This window comes from Monodelphis domestica, chromosome 5 (assembly GCF_027887165.1).
Source record: "Monodelphis domestica isolate mMonDom1 chromosome 5, mMonDom1.pri, whole genome shotgun sequence".
In the NCBI taxonomy this organism is placed as follows: Eukaryota; Metazoa; Chordata; class Mammalia; order Didelphimorphia; family Didelphidae; genus Monodelphis; species Monodelphis domestica.
This window is the reverse complement of record NC_077231.1, coordinates 184964408-184988729: the sequence shown is the minus strand read 5'-3', so window position 1 is coordinate 184988729 and position 24322 is coordinate 184964408. Positions and strand designations below refer to the sequence as shown.

Below are 24322 nucleotides of genomic sequence, written 5' to 3'. Positions count from 1 at the left end.
TGATTTTTGGAAATTCCTTCCCCCAGTACTCCTGCAAAAAATTCTCTTTAACTCTGCAAGTTGGTCACCTTTAAAAAAATCATTTTCAGGCTTTTATAGGTTACTGACTTTCACATTTTAATTTTTTAAAAATCCAAATAGGATTTTATTTTTTGAAAATTAAACATCAGTATGATAGACTTCTAGGTTTTTTCAGCACCAAGCACAAATGCCTTATGTGTAGTAAACAATTAAAAAATGTTTGCTGGATTCCATTCTTGCTTTAGGATGTTGAACTAGTAACTATAATAATAACAAACGAAGTCACCTGGTCTGCCTAATGTTCAGTTGTCATGGGGTTAAGAACCCTAGAAATCACCTAATTTTACAAATGAAGCATTTAGAGTCGAGATGACTTTTTCCAAGGTAAAATAGATACAATGTAGCAGAATCATAAATCTAACCCTAATTATACCACCGTTATTCTTTGCTGGAAATTAGTCTCAAATAATCTTATCTCACCATCCTTTCATAAAGTTTCTAAGACTCCCACCAAAGCAAGGCCACTACTTGGCACTAAGTATTTTAATTAATTGATTTGACTGTTTAGGTTTCTAGCATTTGTATAAAGGCATTTTTATATGATGTATCTTGGCTTTTCCCCCCTCCCATAAGCTATCTAATATATGGTTTGATGGGTCAGAATTCCTTTTTTCTCTCCTGATATAACTTCTATAGTTGAGAAAGACAAATCTAGACAATAACAGGCCACAACCAGATGGGAGCATTTATAAGCTCATATATGTCATAAGCCCAGGTGTACTTTCTGGGGTTGAATAACACACCTGGAATATATTATTGGGGGGGGGAGGGGAAAACCAACAATAAAATCAACATCCTTCAAGTTCTAGAAGTAAATTATGTAACTAGATAATATATTAACTCTCACAGGGAACTCTTTTCTTATCCATCTACCCTAATGCCCAATGGAAAGAAAAAGAAGACTTGAATGCTTGAGTCCCATGCTTGCCAGTTTACCCTCTACTATCTATCAAAAAACTTCTTAATTCATTTTAATTCAACAAACTTTTATTTTTATGGGCAAGGGAACATACTACACTGGGAACAAAAGACCAAAAAAGGAAACAATCCTAGCCTAAGACCTGACATTTTCCTTCTTTCCTTCCATTCTTGAAGCACGAGGGGTGGGCCAGAAAGGGGAAGAATCATAAATGAACATGCACAAAAATAAAAAAAAGCAGGAAAAAATAAAACCACTGAAAGAATAGTTAAACTTCAGAAAAGTATACTGCATGTTTTCAAGGAAAATAATGACAATTATTTTGACAAAATAATATATATATGTATATATATATGTATATATATATAATATATGACAAAATAATGACCCATGGTCCAATTAATTGCAATCATATGACCTTTCCCAGACTTTCTGAAAAATTGTACACTTTGACTTCTGTGTGCTGAAATCTACTCAGGAAATTTATCTGTATTTAATTTTTTAAAACCCACCACTTCAATAACAATTCATATTTCAACATCATTTAAAAATTCATTTAAAGGCATTTTCCCATAAGAACCCTATAAGATAGAGATAAGAGAAATATTGTCATCATTTAAAGATGAAGCTACTGGAGCTCAGAGAGATGGAGTGACTTGTTTATAGTCACACAGCTAATAAGCAGCTTAGACTGGAGTAGAGGCTCTCTCCCTCTTCCATGCTCAAAAACCTCTAATGCATCTCTCTCTCTCTCTCTGCTGCTGCTGCTTATATAAACCTTTTCAGCCTATCATTCAAGATTCTCTGTAATTTGGCCTCAGTTTACCTTTGTAAACTAATCTCCCATTAATCAAATTCTACTTGTTTCTCTGACACCATCTGTTCATTCTCATTTTAGAGTCTTGGCTCATGCTATGTTGCCTGTGTGGAATTCACACTATTCCCTTCAGACTCTCCTTTTCTTTTTTCAGTCTTATAAGAGTCCTTAAGTCCGTGATGGTGAACCTATGACACACAACCGCATACAGAGAAGTATGGGGATGCATGCCAAGAAGGACATTTTTGTTTTTTTTTTCTTCTCGAAGTGATACACCACCTGAGTTATGCTCATTTTTTCTGGTGAATTTTGACACACTGAGCTCAAAAGTTGCCCATCACTGCCTTAGGTCATAACTAGAGGGCACATTAATTTCTCTGTCTCCTATAGTATTTATTGTCTCTACCATGAGTCCTTTGTTGGATCCATAATGGATCTATTGATAGTGAAATTCGCTTCAACAATGGAAGATCACAACTTATGTCTTTCTCATCCTATATGTAGCTCTTGTCCATATCCACTTAATATGGGGGTATTATTCATGTGACATTTTAATCAGTCTTTTACTGTTATTTAATTTTCAGATGTGTTTGCCTTTTTTGCCTTTCTCTAATTAGATGATAAACTCCACTGAAGGGACTTTTTTTGGAGGTGGGAGGGGAATCCTCATCTTCAGGCTCTTATACATCTTGTATATGTTACTTCCTCTGTTCTTTTGAATTCCCCTGGCCTAGCTCTGAGATGGTCAAAGAGGTGGTGAATTACCTTGGAAAAATCATATATGAAGAAAATGTATGTATGTGTATATACAGATATATAATGTATATAATTAAGCTTATATATTTATATGTAATATGTATTTATTTTTATATTGTTATTATGTTAATTATTATATTATTATTATACAAATATATATTTTTATATGAGCTTAATTCTATGCCAGATATTATAGTATAAAGACAAAAGCTTCCTAGGCTTTGACTGGATTTATAAAGAAATGGTGATGAAGGCTTTCATCTCCATGATTATATGAACTTCCCTTCTCTTTCTAAAGGTTGCATTATCACAATAATATTCACCTCAGTGGGGAATTGTAAGTCTAATTAATTAAATGTCTCTAAAAGTGATTGGAGATCATAGATGAAAGGAACTATATAAATGCAAATTTTCATCATTCATCATAAGCACTCTGGGTAAAATAGGTTTAATACCTTTTCACGTTCTTTTTTAGGAAAATGTTTCAAAGAAAGAATATTACTTACTGCCTTCCCACGTACAATGTAAAAGATTCAAAGCCCCCTCCACCCTCTTCCAGTGCTGAAGATGAAAGAAAGCATAGGCTATTGCTTCACTGTCGCCTCTCTTCAGAATATGTTCTGGGGGTAGGATTAAGCTTTTCATTTCTAGTAGGTACTGAAATAAAAAAAGGGGGGAGGGGGAAGAGACAGATGTGTTAATATACAGCAATTTGAAATTCAACAATCTACACAGAGAGAGATCTATTTCCCTAAAGTACTATTCACAAGTATGTCATCAAACCTGAAATCTCATTAGGACATTGGAAGGTAATTATTGAAACATCCAACCCTTCTAAAGCTTACTGACAGATGGTTAATGTTGTAGAAGTCTCCTATAGTGGGGGCCAGAGAGAATTTCAGTCATAGATTCTCTGATCAAAATAATCATTAGACAGCCACTCTAAAGAGAGATTAAGTTTGGATGCAATTATAGGTACATATTTAATTTTATAACCATGATAAAGTATGTAAAATGGCCATATGTAAACTTATGCATCATAAGACAAAACTAACCACTTTAAAGAGTCTTAGACTGAATAGGACAGTAATTGATGTTAACCACATAGGTCTGGCAAGGAGAAGGATGTGGTAATTTTATCTAATCTAAACTGAGTTTGTCACTACTCCTGGTAATTCCATCTAGTCCCCTTGTCTTTCAGCAGATAATTTCATATCTTGCTTTATTGGGAAAATTGAGTCCATCAAAAATCCTCTTAATAGTATTATCCATTCTTTTCTCCTTTGCTCCAGTCTCAGAGAAAAGAGATAATTCTTCAAACTGTCAAAGTAGATCCTTCTACTTTTGCTCTAGGTTGAATCATTTCTTCTCTGAGAGATTGATTTTTCAATCACACCTTCTCTCTCATCTTCAATATGTACCAGTCCACTGGTTCCATCTTTTTTTTTCTTTTCTTTTCAGCAATTCAAAGACTTAGTTGTTTTATGTGAATGGCAAGATAACTCCAATGGAATATGCCAGGTTGGCCCTGTGCTGTTTAACATAATCTTATTGAGTGGATTAAAGGCAATAAAGGAGTAGCCCATCAGTTTCTCCCTAAGCTAATCTGTCCTCTTCCTCTGCTATGTTTCATCCTGGAATCTCTACTGGAAGAAATCCCATGCTAACTTCTTTTTTTTTTTTTTAAACCCTTACCTTCAGTCTTGGAGTCAATACTGTGTATTGGTTCCAAGGCAGAAGAGTGGTAAGGGCTAGGCAATGGGGGTCAAGTGACTTGCCCAGGGTCACACAGCTGGGAAGTGTCTGAGGGCAGATTTGAACCCAGGACCTCCCATCTCTAGGCCTGGCTTTCAATCCACTGAGCCACCTAGCTGCCCCACCCCATGCTAACTTCTTACTTTAATTCAGCTCATAATTCTGAAGTGATTCTTTCCCTTCTGCTGCCTACAGATAATTTATATAATTTATATAATTGTATAATTTTAATAGAATTTTAATTATAAGGTTTTACTTACAATTGAAACACACACACCCAAACCCACCACTTTTCTCTTAATCTTATCTCCTTAAACTATGACCTCATATCTTCCTTACCTTTCCTTGCCAAATTCATGGAGGGTCATCTATAAATACTCCACTTCCTTACCTCCAGATGGACTTTCAATCCCTAATAATTAGACTTTTAACCATTGAAACTTTTTGGTCATTGGTTATTAATAATCTCCTAGCTACTAGGTCCAGTGGATTTTCCTTGTCCTCATTCTCCTTGATCCCTCTATTTTGAAACTATTAAATAAAATCTCCTCCTAAATATACTTTGCCTCTTGATTTCTATGACATGTATCACTCCTGTTTCACCTACCTGTCTCACCACTGTTCTTAGTTAACTTTGCTAAATTATCATCCATCTCCTTTCTTATTAGTGGTATCTGTCCCTCAAGGCTCTTTCTTGGGCCTTTTTACTTTCTAGACTCTTCTTCTTCTTCGTCATCTTACTTGTTCTTATGAGTTTGATTAACAATGTAATTAATTCTCAAATTGATAAATCTAACCATAATCTCTCTCTAAACAGTTTGTTGTATATCTTTCTTGGGTTTCCCATAGGCATTTAATCTTAACATCCAAACATTTAAACTTAATATGTCCAAACTGGAACTCATCATCTTCACTCCAATCTTAAATTCATGCTTTCTCCAAACTTTAAAATTTCTGTTAGGGGTTCTATGACTTTCCTTGAAATATATTCTTAACTGTGATATCATCTTAGAAGTAAGATTCTTAATCTTTTTTGGGTCATGGAACCTGTTGGTAAAGTCTATGGAACCCTCCTCAGAATAAGATTTTTAAATGAGTAAAATAAATATAGGGTTACAAAGAAGACCAATTATATTAAATAAATGAGTAATTTTTTCACATCCAACTATAAAGACCCCAAAATCTATCCTCAGGTTAAAACCAATTTTAGAGTTTTCCCTTTCTGTTCCTATATCTAATCAGCTCCATAATGCCATTTTTATATATTTTCTTACATTTTCCTCCTTGTCTCTATGACCCAATGACCACCATTTTTATTCAAAGTCCTCATCATTTCTTGTCTGGACTATTGTAATAGTGTAAAAATGGAGATCTGAACACCGGACTCCAATCCCCAGAAGTCCTTGGCCACTTCCCAGAATGCTTTGTAATCTCACTGAGATCCTCAACTGGGTGAGATCAAAGATTTCTATTTAAACTGGTTGTAAAGTCTACCAACTCTCTTCCTGTTTCTGCTTCCAAGCAGATGCGTCTCTCATGATGTAAGTGAAATTGAATGGGCCTCTCGGCCCACCTAGGAACATGCTTTCTCATTTGTATTTTCTTAAATTCTTAATCTTAAATAAACCTCTAAAAATATAATACTTCTAGAGTAAAACTAATTTTTACCTGACAGTTTGGCCTAAATTTTAATCTTAACAATAGGCAATTAATTGGTCTCTCTTTCCAGTCTTTCTTCTGTGTCTCATAAATCTCCTACCCAGCTTACAAAATAATTTTCCTATAAAGCAAGTGTCTTATTACATTAATACCCTCTTCAAAAATTTCAAATGCCTCCATATTGTCATAGAATAAAGTATGAATTCCTTAGAGGCCACATCACACAATTTAATTCAAATAGAATTTGAAGTCCACTAAAATGCTCAAATCTTTTTTTCCATAGGATCTACTGTGTAACATTGCCTCAATGAAGTTTAAAAAATCTGTTTAATCAGTGTATTTTCTTGCATTTATCCCATTTCAACAGGGAAAAACACTGAAAGTAGCTCTGCACAGACCAGAGAGCTGAAAGTATGCATTCATAGTATCCAAAGAAAAACAAGTAACCCAAAACACTAAGAGAGATGCTAGAGATACCTGGATGGGAAATTATTCCATTCTTGCCTTCAAGAAACTTATAATCTAACATGACATGTACAAATCAGTCATGTAGAATGTGATATTACCAAAGGGAATATGCAAAGAGCTCTAAGAAAATTAGAGAAAGAGAAATAACTTGGAACTGGGTGGGGTAAGTAGAATAAGAACCTTAGAGAAGGTAAGAAGAAGAGTCTGCCTTTCAGCATAATTCCCAGAGGCAAAAGATACTTAGCTCTGTCTGCCAGTTTCGTCAACTGTAAAAGGGCAATAAGAATAGCATAATAATACTATAGAAAGAATATTTTATCATAATATGAACATGTTAACAATAATAACCTTGCCTCACAGGACTGTTGCCGAGACAAAGTGAGATAATGTTGTGAAGCACCCGACACCATGCCTGAGGGCAGACAGGTGGCATTCAATAAATCCTTCCCCCTTCTTTCTTTCTTCCCTCCCTCCCCTGCCTTACATCAGCTGGCGGGCCACCTTTCTGTGTAAGGCCCCAGTTACTTAGACAAGCTGGTCCTCAAATAGCTATCCGTCTAGGAGCCTGGGATGGGGGAGGGGGGAGGACTGTCCACATCTCTGTTAGAGCCAGCAGGGCCTGGCGAACAGGGCTGTAGGCTATGGTTGTGAGTCCTGGATGGGATGGGTAGTGGCTTGTACGATGTCTAATCGCATAGTTCATGCATCCACTGATAGAACGTAAGCGTGAGTGCAAGGAATATTTCTTGTTTTTTCTTTGTATCCCCAGCATCTAGCACAATGCCTTGCACACAGAAGGGATTAATAAATACTTACTGGTTCAGATTGGTTTGGTAGGAAATTCTGGAGAAGGCACTATTCTGGCACTGCTTTTGAGAACTCAGGGTCAGTTGTACACTATGATAAAGCACTGGAGTGGAAGCTGAGACCAACATGAAAAGAAACTGGCTCATTTGTTCAAATTTAAAAAGAAATTAGATTTAGAATTTATGAGAATCAGTCAGAAGCTAAATTAAAAATAAGATGTTTCTTTGCTTTTTTCTATTCTTATTTGATTCAGGAAGTACTTTTTTATGATTTTCATGAGAATCTGCAATGTGAAGGAACTGTTCATTTAGCATCATAAATTGGAGAGTGATGAAGGACGGGGATATTTTGAGAAAAGGGCCCAGCACCTGGTAAATGGGGTGGAATTTATGTAAATGTGGGATCCAAACAGAATTTGAGAAAGCCTACTTATTTTAAGAAAATTGTTTGCAAAATAATGCTTTTGAGCCTCTAGTAAGCAACCCCTTTCCTGAAATATTACTTCCCCAAAGTCTTAGGATCGATGCCCAAAGAACTGGTGTTATAAAACTAACCAAAGCAAGTTCACACCATGGAAACCTAACTTCCTTCTCATCATATGGATTTTATGTCTAAACTAGGCTATGTCTATAAATTAGATTTATATTCCTGTATAGTTCCAAACACAATGTTGGCCCTAACCAGATAATGAAGACTAATAACAACAATGTGCTATTTTTTGGCTAAAGTTAAAATGCCTGGCTCGATCAGCTCTCAACATGTGCAACATTTAAATTAGAAAAGCATGGAACAACATTTCACATCTTACATGTCAAGAGAAAAATAAATGAAAGAGGGCAGATCCCTATCCACAAGTATGCAGAAATCAATTATAGTAACTGAGGCTTGAAAATCAGAGAATGCTATCTGCCTGTCTATAGTAACTATTTGGCTTCTACCAACTAGACCTGCATACCAACTTTTTTGGTCCACCATCTTGTTTCTCATTTTCTTTCTCAGATTCCCAAATAATACTGTTCTTAAACTACAGTATTTCTTAAAGGATTCAGAAGCACCTTTTCAAATTGTATTTGTATCAAGACCCTCTTTTTCCCCCTCTGACATTCAAGCATTTGCAATGAAAACTTACAACTAAGATGAAGATTCTAAGCATTTTGAACTGGTTTTCTCCCTACAACTATTTGTGTTTAAGAAATGGCTGGCTAAACAACTATCAGGGGCAATTCATTGGCTTAAAGGTCAGACTAGATGGCCTATAGAACATGGTGATTCTATAAAAAGTTAAAGGAAAATACATAAACTTTATGCTATAACTATCAATGCTAATGAATTAATTTTAAATTCTCATTGGTCTTTCCACTATCAGTAGCAAATTATCGTAAAATGCAATGATGAAGATGGGAATCTCAACCCAAATGACATCTGCTGGACATTTTTTCTGCTAAAAGCAGGGAATCTGATAAATTCTTAGATTTCCTTGCTGAAGAATTTTCTTTCTCCAAAGATAAGCAAAATGATCAGAGGTGCAATTTTTACATAATTATGATAATCAAGAAAGTAGTTGGCAAAGAGGAAATGCTAGGAAACTTCAATGATGAATGGTCATGGTATCTTTTTTTTTTTAATTTTTCAAATCATGACTTTCTGTCTTAGAATTGGGGGTAGAATTGAGGGCTAGGTAGTTGGGGTTAAGTGATATGCCCAGGGTCACAGAGCTAGGAAGTGTCTCAGGCTCGATTTGAACCCACCCACCCAACCCCTGGCCTGGTTCTCTGTTCACTGAGCCACCTAGCTGCCCCATGATGATCATGTCATCTTACAATTCATTATATCTAAGGAAAGAAGCCAGGGGTTTGTCAGATGTATATCTTAGATTAGAAGCATAAAATACATGGCTCACAACACTCCCAAGAGCAGCTTGAACTAGATTAAAATGTAATTGTGAACAAATTAAAAAAAAAATTTTTTAATGAGAATTTGATAAGTAGTTTTCTAAGTCAATATGTAGTTAGAAGGATCTAGATGTACTGTGTAGAGGCTCCCATTTCTGAGTTCAACTTTGCTATCTTAAGCAATAGAAAAGCAGATTCTTAAGAGAGAAATTAAAGGATCATAGAAGTTAAAGCTAGGAGGAATTCTAAGAGAACATAGAGGTGACAGAGCAGCAGTGTTGTAATAAAATAAACACAACTTGAGCTCATCTTCTTTGTGGGTTCCATTCTCACAGTACCAACTACCTGTTAGATCTCCATGTGGGTATCTCCTATATCTAAAATATAACTCACCATCTTCCTCACCAACTATTTTTTACCAAGGGTAATGTCATCCTGGCCTCTTACATCTCTCTTATCCTTCATGTCCTTTTAGTTGTCAAATCCTGTCTCTATCACTATAATAGCTCTTCATTGGTCCCAGTCTCCACTCACACAACTAATCTCTCTGAGTCTCATTTCTCTTCTTTGCAAGATGAGGATAACATCACCAAAATAACAAACTCAAAGGGTTTTTGTGAAGACCAAATAGAAAAATTATATTAAATTCTTTGTAAACTTTAAAGGGAAATATTATCATCATTATCTAGGTAAAACCATTAATGTTAAAGAATTTAAAAACCTTGGTGCCTTTCTTTCCTTAGATATTCTCTCTGTTCTGGATTTTTGTGCCACAGTTGTTTCCTGGTTCTTCTACCTTTTTGACCACCCTTTCTCAGTATATTTGGGCCTTTTTTCCATCTCTCCATAAATATGTGTTCCTCTATCCTCCACACCCTCCCATGATGATTACTGTATAGTCCCATGAGTTCAATGGCTATCTTAATGCAAGTATCTCTCCAATTTACATCTGGAATCTTTAAATATCTCCCCTGACCCTCAGATCCACATCATCAGCTGATTGCTATATATCTATCTTCATGCAGATATTCCCACAGCATCTCAAACTCACTATGACCCAAACTGAATTTATTATCTTTCCTCCTAAGTACATCCCTGTCAACTTCATTATTTCCACTTGTGACAGCACCACTGTTCCTGTTCCCTGGGCTCTACACTTCAGGCATTTTTGATTCCTTCTCTCTCCTCTCAGATCTAATTAGTTCCCAAAGTCCTAATGATCCCCCACAATGTCTCACCCATGTACCTTCTTTGGATCAAGCTCCCACTACCGTAGTTTGGACCCTCATCATATCTGACTTGGACAACTGCAATAGCTTCCTAGCTCATCTTCCTGTCTCTAGTCTTTTCTGCTCTCCAGTCTATTCATCATATAGCTAATAAAACAATCTTCCCAAGTTTGGCCATGTCATGCTCCTACTCAAAGACATATGTTGGCTCTTTAATGTGTCTAGGATAAATGCAAATTCCTTAAGCTGGCATTTACTTTTCTCCATAATTTGTCCTTAGTCTACCTTTCTAACACATTTCATGCTGTTCCTCTTCAAAAACTCTAGATAAATTATAGTTTCTACTTGTTCCCTGAACTTAACAAACTATATTAAGGCCTGATACATTTATGCTGACTTTATTCCATGAGTAGAAGAATTGCAGTCCCCCCTCTCCTCTCTTTGAAAATTGAAATTAAATTTAAATTTAAAACTTTCTATGCATAATCTTCCTTGTCTCCCTTTACTAAAAGTGTTCTCTCTTCCTGAAATTTTCCCAGAACACTCGACCTGAATTCTCTTTCTTCTTTCCTAAGTGTAGTATCACTGAAATTTCCTTGTCATTGTTCACCATGTTTCTGGGTCTAGTAACCAGTCAACTATTTGAAATACACCACTGTCTTGTAAGGATCCATACATTATATTCCACTTAAAAAAATCTTGCCAAAGCAAATGGGATACCAGCACATTCTAGGAGAAAATACAAGCCATAGCTTTTGATTTTTCCTAGTGATATTATCCAGAGGCAAAGAAATTCAAGTTTTAGTATTCATGTTTTAGGGAAAAGTATCTAAACATTTGACTGTCAATGATTCTATGCTGCTAGTCACCATGCAGACATCTAAATCAAACAAACAAACAAACAAAAAACAAAGTAGGTCAGTTAAGCACTGATTAAGGGCCTACTATGCGCCAGTCTGGTTTTTAAGAGTGCTGTGCTAAATGCTAGCCACTTTACACAAATCCTGGAATACAATTTTCTTCAGAGGTCCAAAATTAGGCTTTTTGTTGGTGTTGCTGCTAACTTAATTGGCAAGCCTCTCTCATAAGCATTCATTCTGAAAGGTGTCCCGGTGCTTATAGTAGAGACCTATGAGGGTGCGGGACTGCCACAAGATTTAGTCATTTGGGCCTTGTTTCTGTCCTCACTGAGCATTTCTATTCTTTCCTAAAATGGAGACAATACTTAATTTTGAAGTCCATCTGCCCAAGTTACATTATGCCAATTAGAGGAAGGCAAGAGTATAAGTCCTGCTTTAGACACTGATTATCTGGGTTACTCTGAGCAAATTACTTAACCAGGTCTGCCTCAGTTTCCTCAACTATAAAATAGGAATGAGCATCTATGTTTTAGGATAAAATGAGATCCTATTTAGAGAGTGCTTAGCACAGAGCCTGGCTGAATACCTGCTCTTTCCCTTCTCTTTGCCTCCATCCTGCTCTCAAGAAATAAAATTGAATGATACCATGTATTATCCTCATTGGGAAGAAAAGAAACCAATGTGCCTTCCTAGGTAGCACTCTACTAACCTTGGATTTTATACAAAAAAAGTCAACAATATAGGAACATGTAATCAAAAATATATGTGAAAGACTGTTGAGGAACTCCAAGAATAATGTGAAATAGACTAACTCAGAATGCATCTGAGAAATTGAAGAAATAAAAAAAGTTTTTGTACTAAATTCGTGGAAAAGGCATTTTGTCTGGAAATAGCTTTAGTCTCCCTTACTTCTTAAATTCTTGATATTATTTGATCATAGGATCATAAAGTTAGATGTAGAAGGGACCTTAAAAATTGTTAAGTTCAACCCTCTCATTTTACAGATAAGGAAACTGAGTTGGAACAGTGTCACTCATCTAGTAGCAGGAAGCACAGACCTGGAAGGGGAACCACTGTAGAGGCTGTTTAATCCAAACCTCACCCCCACCCCCTTGTTTTTTCAATGAGGAAACTTAGGCCCAGAGAAAATAATAACTTCTTTAACATCACACAAGCTGTGAGTGTTGGGGCCAGCATCTGAACTTGTGTTCTTTGGCTCCAAATAGACTATTCTGCTGCTTTCATACATGAAATGTTCCTACTAGGAAGTAAGCTCCTTCAGGGCAGGAGACAATGCCATTCTTTTTTTCTTTTCTTTTTTTTTATATTCCCTGCACCAATCACATAGTAGGCATTTAATGTCTGCTAAATATAAAAAGAATATGTACTTGGGATAGAGAGTGCAAGGGCAAAATGTATATCTTTTGGCAAGAAGTATAAAAATCACATTTTACTTTCATTTTCTCTTATGGAGAAAAATCTACAATCTGGGAAGATAGAAATGGCAAGATAAATGAGAACACTGAGAATATTATGAATGATTTAAAATACCTGGCCAAGTAGAATGCCCTTTCAGGGTACCAAAGGAACTCCTCTTTTCGTCTATGTGAGGGTAAGACTCCACTTTAAGAGAAAAGCTAAGGGCAGCTAATGGCTCCACAGACAGAGAGCCAGGTCTGGAGACTGGAAATCTTGGGTTCAAATTTGACCTCAGACACTTCCAAAGCTGTGTGAGCTTGGACAAGTCACTTAACTTCAATTGTCTAGCTCTTGCTGCTTTTTTGCTTTGGAACTTACTTAGTATTAATTCTAAGACAGAAGGTAAGACTAAAAGAGAGAGAAAGAGAGGGAGAGGGAGAGAAGGGGTGAAAGGGGGAGAGGGAAGAGAGAGACATAAATGAAGGAGAGAGAGAGAGAGAGAGAGAGAGAGAGAGAGAGAGAGAGAGAGAGAGAGAGAGAGAGAGAGAGAGAGAGAGAGAGAGATTGATTGATTTACAAGCTGAAGCATGTCCAAGAGAGGGAAAACACGATGGTGAGGAAACCTGTAACCTGCCATGTAAGGAAAATAAATATACAGGGAAAAGATCACTTTAACCATCCTAATGACTGTCACTTTCCAGATGAAGCAGATGAGGCCCAGAGAGGTCACACTTTGCCCAAGACCACACAGGGGGTAAATGTAAGAGGCAGTGACTTGAGAACCAGAGTTCTCTCCATGCCACCATGCTATTTCTGATGCTTCTGTCTGTGGTAACACTGGTATGACCTCATTAATGACTAGAACACTGCAGGGCATCCTAGATGATCTCCATAATCATATGCGTTTGGCCAACAGAGTGTGCAGGACCAGAACCAAGGGAAACATCTGTGGCTAACATCTAGACTGTGATGTCCATTTGGATGTACAAACTATAACACTCCTTAGTGCATTTATGTGTCTATATGTAAATGTATATTTAGGTATATATACACCTCTGTGTGCACATTATACATACATATATACACACCAATAAATAAAAAGTGCAAATGGAAAACGTTTTGGGTCCAGAATTGAAAAGGTGGAAGAAAGGCCAAGTTGTGTTCGGGATGCTACAAAGTTCTTTAGACGAATCCAAGCATCATCCTTTTTTTAGTATCTCTATTCTTCTGATGATGTACAGCTTTAAGTAATGGAACGTGACCATCTCTGAGTTCATGGCATTGAAAGTCATACAAAGAGCATGATGGGGTGAGTAGGCAATGTATAAACAAAATTAAGAAGAGGAATAAAAAAAAGAAAGCTCTTCAATGTATAGTCTTAGAGAGAGCTACACATCTGGTAGCCTTTAGAAGCAGAACTTGAACATCTTTCTGAACCTTGAGGCTGGCTTTCTTATCTGTGAGACCATAATGCCTCTTATCTCTATCAGTTTTAGAATCTATGAAAAAATACTCCCAAACCCTGGATATGAGTAGTCGAATTTAAATTATGGTAACTATTACTTCTGTATTTTTCTCTTCACAGTGTTTTCACCCTCAGGGTCTAGTTTTCATTCAAGCGTAAACTTTCTATACCTGTAGACATCTTCCCCTTTTCTCTCCATTCTTCCCTCTGTTTATGATGAGGTACCCTTTCCTGCCAAGGCCAACTTTTTGTCTGGGCCCTTGACTCCATCCCTGATCATCATCTCCAGCAGACTGCAACCTCAATCATCCTGTTTGTGCTTGCATCTTCATCCTCTCCATATAGACTGGTTCCTTCCTTAATGCCTTCCCACTGATCCTATTTTTTCTCTTATTGTTAAAAAAAAAAAAACAGTAAACCAACAAACAAAACCTCTGCACTAGATTCTATCCTAAGCTTTTATCCTTTATTTTTCTACCCTTTCTCAAACACCTAGAAAAATTTATCTCGACCCACTGCCTCTCCTTGTGTTCCTCTCACTCATTAAAAAAAAAATCCTTACCTTCTGTCTTAGTATCAATTTTAAACCAGAAGAGCGCCAAGGGCTAGGCAGTGGGAGCTAAGGGACTCGCCCAGAGAAACACAAGAAGGAAGTGTCTGATGCCAGATCTGAACCCAGGTCCTGTATATCCACTAAGCTACTTAATGGCCTCTCTCCTTCACTTTTGACCCATTTGCTGTCTTGCACTGGACCCTGATCACTCAACTAAAATGTTTCTTTCCAAAATTATCTTTTAATTGTCAAAATGTTTTTCTGATTCTCATCCTTCTTGACCCTTTGCAGCATATGAACAGCTCCTGGGTGCTCTCTCCTGCTGCTTCTGCCCACCTTCTAGATGACCTCCTACCTGGGGTTCTGTCCTGAGGGTCCTCAGCAGGACTCCAGTGGTCAGTTATCCCATCAATACAAATAACTTCCAGATCTCTATGCCTAACCCTAGTCTCTCTCCAGAGCTTTAGCTTCCCATCACGAACTTCCTACCTGCTACTTCTACTGGGTATTTCCTACACACCCCAAACTCAGGACATTCAAATTTCTTTATGTCTTATAATCTTGGATTTGTATTCCCAGTGCTTATTATGGATATGGCACAAAGTAAGTACATCATAATCCTCTATCTTCCTGTCAGTCACTGAGGGTGAAAGGAAGGGAATGAGTATTTATTAACTGCTTACCATATACTAAGCACTTTACAAATATTAACTCATTTGATCCTCACAACAACCCTGTGAGGTGGGTGCTATTATCATCACTCCCATTTTGCAGTTGAAGAAACTGAGGTAGAAAAAGGTTAAGTAACTTAAATGTACTCCATCCTTACTGATGCCTCAATATCTAGTTCCTTTTAATGAAGTCCTTGCTGCTCTCTCCTTCCATCCCACTAAAACTGCTTTGTGTATACATTATATTTATTTCACTTCCACATAAGCTATATCCTGGATAGCACGTAGAGAAAAGACCCTTGAGGACAGGGTCTAATTAGTTTTTTTTTCTTATATTGTTAGTGACTTAGCAATGAAAAATTGTGGATCAATTTACTTGTACCCTTTCTATTATCTCTCTCTCTCTCTCTCTCTCTCTCTCTCTCTCTCTCTCTTAACAAGATCTATCCTTCCTTTTCTGTATTACAGCTATGAAATCTATTCTTTAAAATTCTTTGTGATGCCTATGATATTGTATTTAAAAATGACAAAATTTGAGTTCATGTTGTCTATTATCTTATACATCATGTACCTCATTTATAGAAATCTGAAACCATAAGGATGTTTCCCTATATTGTTTTTTAAAGTTTTCTCCCAGAACTAGAAGGCATCAATTCTACTATTATTCTCCTTTCTAGCTAGTACATGGCATTTCTCTCATGCCTACTGTCTACTTTAGGACTCAAAATTTATAGTTCTTCATCTGTCTATCTATCTGTCTGTCTGTCTGTCTGTCTCTGTCTCTGACTCTCTTTCTCACACACGCTTCCTACCCTATATTTTCTTACTGGGACTCAAATTATACATCTTAGAAGTGAAAGAGACCTTAGAATAAATATACTAATGGAGAAAAAAAGGCTTCAAATGAGAAAATCTAGGAAGAAATCTCATATCATTGGCTTTGCCTCCATGAATAATAGGGCACAAACTTTGTAACCAGAAAATACAAAAGAAGATTTCTATTGGGGAAAACCAGGGCCAAAAGAGATCAGTGACTTGTCCAAATTCACATAAGTAATAAATAGTGAGGCTAAGATTCTAACCCTTTGAGTTGAAATCCAGTACAACTTTCACTACACCCCAGTACCTTCCTTTTTTATTCTTTGTCGAGAACTGATCTAGCCTTGGGTTATCATAGGCCATGTGGTTAGGAAATCAACTGTGATCCTTTGATATCACCTACATGAACCAACTTTTCATTTCCCACATTGTTTTTTCTCCTCTGAATTTTAATGATGATTAGCTAGAAGACACGAAAACATAGCTTGTGCTTTCAAGTCCTTAGTTTTCTAGGTAGGACTTCAAAGGCATTAGAGACAGATTCTAAATTTCTTTTCAAAATATAATTAATTTCCAAGTATACTGGCAAAAGTGGGTCAACAGTGATGCATCTGATATGTCTGGAAAGATTTTTCTTCATGAGAAAAGATAATGAGATCAGAAGATAGCATTCCTCATAATTAACAGCCCAATCTACAAACAGCCATCTCTATGCCTCTCTGAATAATCCTCAAGCAGCACTATGGTGGCACAAATTCAAGTGAAAAGAACCAGACCAAAATAATCTTTTGAATGTCACCTATGACAAACATGAAATGAAAGACCTCAACTGTCCTCTTAGTTCTTCAAGGATAGATATGATATATAATTCCATATTATGTCCACATGTTCCTAGAGGACTTCAATAAGTTATTTGCTCATTCTGAAAATAATTCTAATGGAACTGAAGGTGAGATGTTAAATTACTCAGATTTTGATAAAATGTTTATATCTAATTTATATTTGGAGAGGAATTGGCATCTTCTATGAAAAGGAATTGGCATTCTCTATTCCCCAAGAAAAATATAATTTAGTCCAATTCAACTCAATTCCATTTAATAAACATTAATTGAGCTTTTATTATACACTGAATTCTTTGTTTGGCAATGAGAATATAAATTTGTAGAGATGACACAGATCTAGATCTCAAGGAATTTATAAACTACATGTATATAAATAATAAAGCAATTGATTTTTTTAAAAGAATTTAATTCACATTTTCTCATTTAATCCTCTGATTAGTGTTCTCTAAACCTTTTTGATTGTGTACAGCTATCAGTAAAAAAATAAGTATGTGCCACTAATATGCATATTTACTAATTTATAAATCATATATGTACTAGGATATTAATATTTATTTATACTATAAATCTTACAAAAATATAAATTAAAAAAGGATGAGACAAAGGTGAAATAATATTTGATTCAAGTGTCAATAAGCTGCCATTGGACTTTGTTGACTAGAAGAGTGATAGGATAAGATCTGTCCTTTGAGAAAATCACTTCCATAACTGTGTGAACAGGATCAATTCAATAAAAAAGACTTCAGGAAGGGAAACTAATTAGAAGGCTATTTAAATAGTCCAGACAAGAAGTTATAAGGTCCTAGACTAGGGTGGTGGCTTGAGAGAGAAAAGGATCTCAGACATCAAAGCTCTTGTAGAAAGCAGTAAGATAAGCTTTAACAGAGGAGAAGTGACATAGGATGACATCAATGTTGTGAAATTGGATGGGTGTTGGGGCATCAGGCAAATGTGTTTGTGATGGAGACAAACCCCATAATTAGTCATCTCAGGGAGAGTGGGGTGTGACCCATCTTCTTATCCTCCAATTGTCTGATCATACACATGGCCTCAAAACTACAATTTCCACTTTAGGGACCATTAATTAAAATAAAACTGTAAAGCAATATCACAGGAATCATCAGTCCCATTTTACAGCTAAGGAAGTGAAGTATCATAATGCTTAACTGATTTACCTATGATTTCTCAGCTAGTAAGCATCCAAGGAACTGATTGCAAGTTCAGCTCTCTATTTCATAGCTGAAAACAAATACGTTTGGTACAAAGGAGAAGTCCAGGTAAAGTACTATAAGAAATTGGAGGAGAAGTCACTTTTATTTAGGGTGGGGGTAATTGTGAAGGACATAGACAGTAAAGGCTTTTAGGAAGAGTTAGGTATGTAAGCTAGACGTAGTAGGAAGAAAACAACAATGGGTCAAGAGAATCTACTATGAGCATAAGGAAAGGCATAAAAAAGTTGGAGAAGGCAATTCAAGAAATAGGAATAGCAAATAGTTCATATCATTTTAAGAATAAACAGATGAAACCTAATGAGTTTTGTTCATCATTGACACCTCCTTGCTCCTGTGATACTGACTTTTAAAAAATCTTTCTTTCAACGACCTCCAGGCAGGGATGCAGGGCTAAATGTCAATAGTATTAAGAGAAACATATTATTAACTTTGTTCTATTCCTGTGAAACTTTGTTTGAAGTTACCCTGTGTTCAATAGATCTAGTGTTCTAGACAAAGAAATATACCTGATGTCTTCTAACTGTTTGCAATTGTCATGAATAAATCACTTCACTATTTTCTGGAATGGATTAATAAGGACGTGGTTGGTGACTATATAGGAAGGGAAACAAGATTTAAAATGAACCATAACTTCAAAAACAGGTCATGCCAGCCCAACCTCATTTATTTTTTTGACAGAATTACTGAATTAGCAAATATAGGGAATATGGATATAGTTTACCTAGATTTCAGCAAAACTTTTTATAAAGCATATCATACTATTCAAAGGGAAAAGATAGAGAGATGGAGCCCAGACTTGAAGAGTAGCTGTTAATAGTTCAATGTCAATGTAGCTGGAAGTTCCTAGTGGAGAACCCTAGAGATATATGCTTGGCTCTATAAGCTATTTAACATTTTTATCAGTGACCTGAATAATGACATAGACAACATGCATGTAAGACTTTCAGATATCTGATCTCTTTCTCATATGAACACAAACTTCTTAAGAATTAAAGCTTGCTAAATGACCTCAGCAAGAAAGTATACAATAAACCAAAAGTCCCAGCTTTGGGGACAAAACCCCACTATTTGACAAAAACTGCTGGGAAAATCTGAAAACAGTATGGGAGACAGTAGGTTTAGATCAGCATCTCACACCTACACTAAGATAAATTCAGAATGGATAAATGACTTAAATATAAAGAAGGAAAAGATAAATAAATTAGGTGAACATAGAATAGTTTACCTGTCATATCTATGGGAAAGGAAAGATTTTAAGAACAAACAAGAGATAGAGAATATTACAAAATGTAAAATGAATAATTTTGATTACATTAAATTAAAAAGGTTTTGTACAAACAAAACCAATGCAACCAAAATTAGAAGGGAAGCAACAAATTGGGTAAAAAAACTTCAAAACAAAAACCTTTGACAAAGGTCTAATTACTCAAATTTATAAGGAGCTAAATCAATTGTACAAAAAAATCAAGTCATTCCCCAATTGACAAATGGGCAAGAGACATGAATAGGCAATTTTCAGATTAAGAAATCAAAACTATCAATAAGCACATGACAAAGTTAAATCTCTTTAATAATATTATAATTATATTATAATTATAATAATAATTATAATATATATTTATATATATTATATATTATATATATATAAATATAATAATAATTATAATAATTAGAGAAAGCAAATCAAAACAACTCTGAGGTACCATCTCACACCTAGCAGATAGGCTAACATGACAACAAAGGAAAATAATAAATGTTGGAGATGTGGCAAAATAAGGATATTAATGCATTTGGTACTATGCCCAAAGGGCTTTAAAAGACTGCCTACCCTTTGATCCAGTCATACCACTGCTGGGTTTATACCCCAAAGTGATCATAAGGAAAAATACTTGTACAAAAATATTTATAGCCACATTCTGTATGGTGGCAAAAAATTGGAAAATGAGTGGATGCCCTTCAGTTGGGAATGGCTGAACAAACTGTGGCATCTGATGGTGATGAAATACTATTATGCTCAAAGGAATAATGAACTGGAGGAATTCCATGTGAACTGGAACGACCTCCAGGAAGTGATGCAGAGCAAAAGAAGCAGAACCAGGAGAACATTATACACAGAGACTGATACGCTGTGGCACATCGATTGTAATGGACTTCTCTACTAGTAGCAATGCAATGATCCAGGATAATTCTGAGGGACTTATAAGAAAGAATACTATCCACATCCAGAGAAAGAACTGTGAAAGTAGAAACACAGAAGAAAAACAACTGCTTGATCACATGATTCGATGGGGATATGATTGGGGATGTAGACTCTACATGACTACCCTAGTGCAAATATTCATAATATGGAACTAGATCTGGATCAATGACACATGTAAAACCCATTGGAAATGCTCATTGGCTATGGGAGCAGAGGTGAGAGGAGGGGAGGGAAAGAACATGAATCATGTAACCATGGAAAAAATATTCTAAATTAATGAATTATATAAATAATCATGCATCAGCATGGGGACTCCCACCTTGGAGCTTGTCTCCTCTGCCATTTGTAGACAATCTTTGAGAGATGATGTGGTTTAAAAAGTCAGTATTCAATAGCTAATATGATGAACTTTGCTAAAGGTAACTAGGTTGATCCTCCTTTGAGTGATTGTCAATTTCTGGGGAGACCATACATAAATAATTGTTATAATGAACATAATTTAATAATTGTTTCATAACTATAAGATAGCTTGGTTTTTTTAATTGCTTCATCATTTTTAATATTCCTTGGGTGAGCAGCAGAGTATAAAACATAAAATGCTTATGGACATTTCAAGAATTATTTACGATACTATGTGAACTAGTTTTTACTGTACTTTAATTTTAACAGTGGAGAACTTTTATTTTAAAATTATTAAGTGATTGATTACATTGATGATCATGGAAATAATTGTACCAGGATTCATATTATCTTATAGCAAAGATAATATGTTTGTGTCTAAAAGGATAGCTAATTTTTTTTTCTCAAGACTATTTATAGCCCTATATAAAATCAGCTTAACTAAGCCATTTCTATTGCCTACATGCATATTTTTTTCAAAACTCACTATACCTGGTTTTGTCCTGAACAATTCATTTTATCAGAACACTTAAGCAAATCTACAACCCACATGTCCAAAATGAAAAATGATTAAAATTAGTAGTTTGACAATTAATTGTTATGTCTAACTAATCCTACAGTATAGTTTTGCTAACATCCACTAAAGTATATGGTTGATGAAATATTTCTGATTTAGGGCTGTTTTTCAAATTCAGTATTCAATATTATATTTAAGTTATATAAAATCATTAAAATGCGGTCTTTTTAGTTGGTAAAATAGAATTAGCGCTCTCTAAAAGGAGCAATGGGCTTCTCAAAAGTGGTGGGTTTTTCATTCTGTGGAAGTCTTTAAAAGAGGCTGGAAACCATGTTAGGGGGATATTCTTTCTGTGCATGAAATGAACTGGATGTCTTCTGAGGTTCCTTGAGGCTCTCCCATTTTGTAATTCTGTTATTCTCCTCTAATATTCTTTTATAATATTCTCCTACATAATTTAGGCATTCCAGAATATGATTTTTTAAAAAACAGATAAAGGGAACTTGGAAGTTGCTTTAAAATCGAGCCTTTGTCTAAATTACAAACATAGAACCTATCTTTTTTTTCCTCTATGAAAAAATATAGGAAAAATAGAAAATCATGTTTAGCTTTTTTTTGGTAATCTTATTGTAGTTATATTGGTTTATGAGATTATTGTCCATCAGCCTGGTGAGGAAACTTTCACCTGCTTGTACCCTTTGCTATCCAACACAAATACAGTAGGTAAACAGGGGTGGGCCAATCAGAAGTTTTACATACATTATTAATAAGCATGGTTCTAAGGTATGTGTGAAAGGTGCTTCTAGGTCTCCTTGTTTTAGAGGACTCATTTCTTTTAACATAATTTTTCCCCAATTACATGCAAAACAATTTTTAACATTTGTTTTAAAAAACTGAGCATCAAATTCTTTCCCTCCCTTCCTGAGATGGGAAGCAACTTAATCTAGACTATACATATATTCCATACTGATCATGTTGTGGAAAAAGACATTTAAAACATAAAATTAAAAATAGTATGCTTTGATCTGTATTCAGACACCACTAGTTCTTTCTCTGGAGGTCAGCATCATTTTTCATCATGAGTCTTTTGGGGTTGTATTGCATCATTTTATTATTGAGAATAGCTGAGCCATTCATAGTCAATCATCATGCAATATTGCTGTTACTGTGAACAATATTTTTCTAGTTCTGCTCATTTTACTTTGCATCAATTCATGTAAGTCTTTCTAGGTTTTCTTATAAGAAATGATGAGCAGGATAATTATAATACAATAGTATTCCATTACAATCATATACTACAACTTATTCAGCCATTCTTCCATTTGATATACATCTAGATGATTACTCTTAAAAACAGTGCTTAAAGAAAAAGTTCCCCAATATCTTAGACCCAAAGAGTAAAATACAAATTGAAAGAATATATCAATCACCTCCTGAAAGATGAACATGAAAACTCTGAAGAATATTTTAACCAAATTCTAGAGCTCTCAAGTCAAGGAGAAAATATGGCAAGAAGGAAGAAAAAAAAAACAATTCACATGATCATGGAGTCATAGTCAGGATCATATAAGATCTGGAAGCTCCCATGTTAAAGGAGAAGAAGAATTGGAATATGATATTTTGGAGGACAAAGGAACTAGGATTACAATCAAGAATAATCTACCCAGAAAAACTGCAAATACATCAGGGAAAATGGACATATGATGAAATAGGAGACTTCTAAGCTTTCCTTTTAAGAAAACTAGAAGGAATAAGAATCTAAGAAGAATAGAAAAATCTAACATTCAAACAGAAAATGGAAAAGTAAGAAAAGCTAAATATGAAAGAATAATCATAAAGTAACCCATAGAGTTAAACTATCTACAATCCTATGATGATGCATTAAATGCCTAAGAACTTTATCATTATTAGGGCAGTTAGAAGGAGGCTGCATAGGCTGTGGGAATAGATTTAAGTTGATTATGTTGGAATGATCACCAAAAAAAAAAATCAGGTAAGGATAAAATAGAGAGATGAATTTTAGGAGAAGGGAAAAGGGAGAGATGGAATGGGGCAAATTTTTACAAATAAAGGAGGGATGCCAAGAAGTTTTATAGTGAAGAGGAAAATGGGGTGGAGGGTTGGCAGGCAATGCTTCAACCTTATTCTCAACAGAATTGGTTCAACGAGGGAATATATACAAGCACTCAGTTGTATAGAGAAATCTACCTTAACAGGGAGATAGGAGGAGGAAGGGGATAAGAGATATGGGTGGAGGAGGATAAAAAGGAAGAGGACGGATTGGAGGAAACTGTGGTCAGAAGCAAGACAGATGTCTGAGGAGGGAAAGGATAAAAAGAGAGAGAGAAGGCTAAACAGGAAAACTAGAGATGCACAATTAGTGACCATAAATGTGAATGAGATGAACTAACTCATAGAGTGGAAGGAGCAAGCATAATGAACTAGAAACCAGAATCCAACAATATGTTGTACTAGAGACATAGTCGGGACAGAAAGACACAGTTGACATGACAGACTGGAGCAAAGTCTATTATTCTTTAGCTGAAGTGAAGAGGGTGGAGGTGGCAATCATAATCTCAGACAAAGCAAAAGCAAAATCAGACCGAATTGAAAGGGATAATCAGGGAAACTACATTTTGCTAAAAGGTACCACAGACAATGAAGTAATATTTTAAAGAAATTTATAACAAGTTTCTATGATAAAATCCTCATTTCTCAAATCAATACTAAATATAGAAATGAGCCAAATACAAATCATTTCCCAATTGATAAATGGTCAAAGGATATGAATAGGTAGTTTTTAGAAGAAGAAATCAAAGCTACATATGGTCTTCTGAAAAGATGCTCTAAATTATTATTGGTTTGAGAAAAGCAAATTAAAATAACTCTGAAGTGCCTTCTCATGCCTATCAGAAATGTCAAATGCTAGAGGAGATGAGGGAAAATTGGTACATTAATGACC

At 35.5% G+C, this 24322-nt stretch overlaps 1 protein-coding gene across 7 annotated transcripts in view; it reads right to left on the bottom strand.

Moving 5' to 3' along the window:
- ST7 (suppression of tumorigenicity 7) overlaps nt 1-24322 on the bottom strand; it is a 300665-nt gene that overhangs the window by 22396 nt on the left and 253947 nt on the right. For 5 of the 7 annotated variants that reach the window (XM_001364496.4, XM_007504185.3, XM_007504183.2 and 2 more), the window contains exon 12: nt 3080-3230. In XM_001364496.4, coding sequence (XP_001364533.1) covers nt 3080-3230 — 151 coding nt within the window. The remainder of the gene's footprint in view (nt 1-3079; nt 3231-24322) is intronic. The other 2 variants (XM_056799579.1, XM_056799581.1) reach the window with 1 other exon arrangement.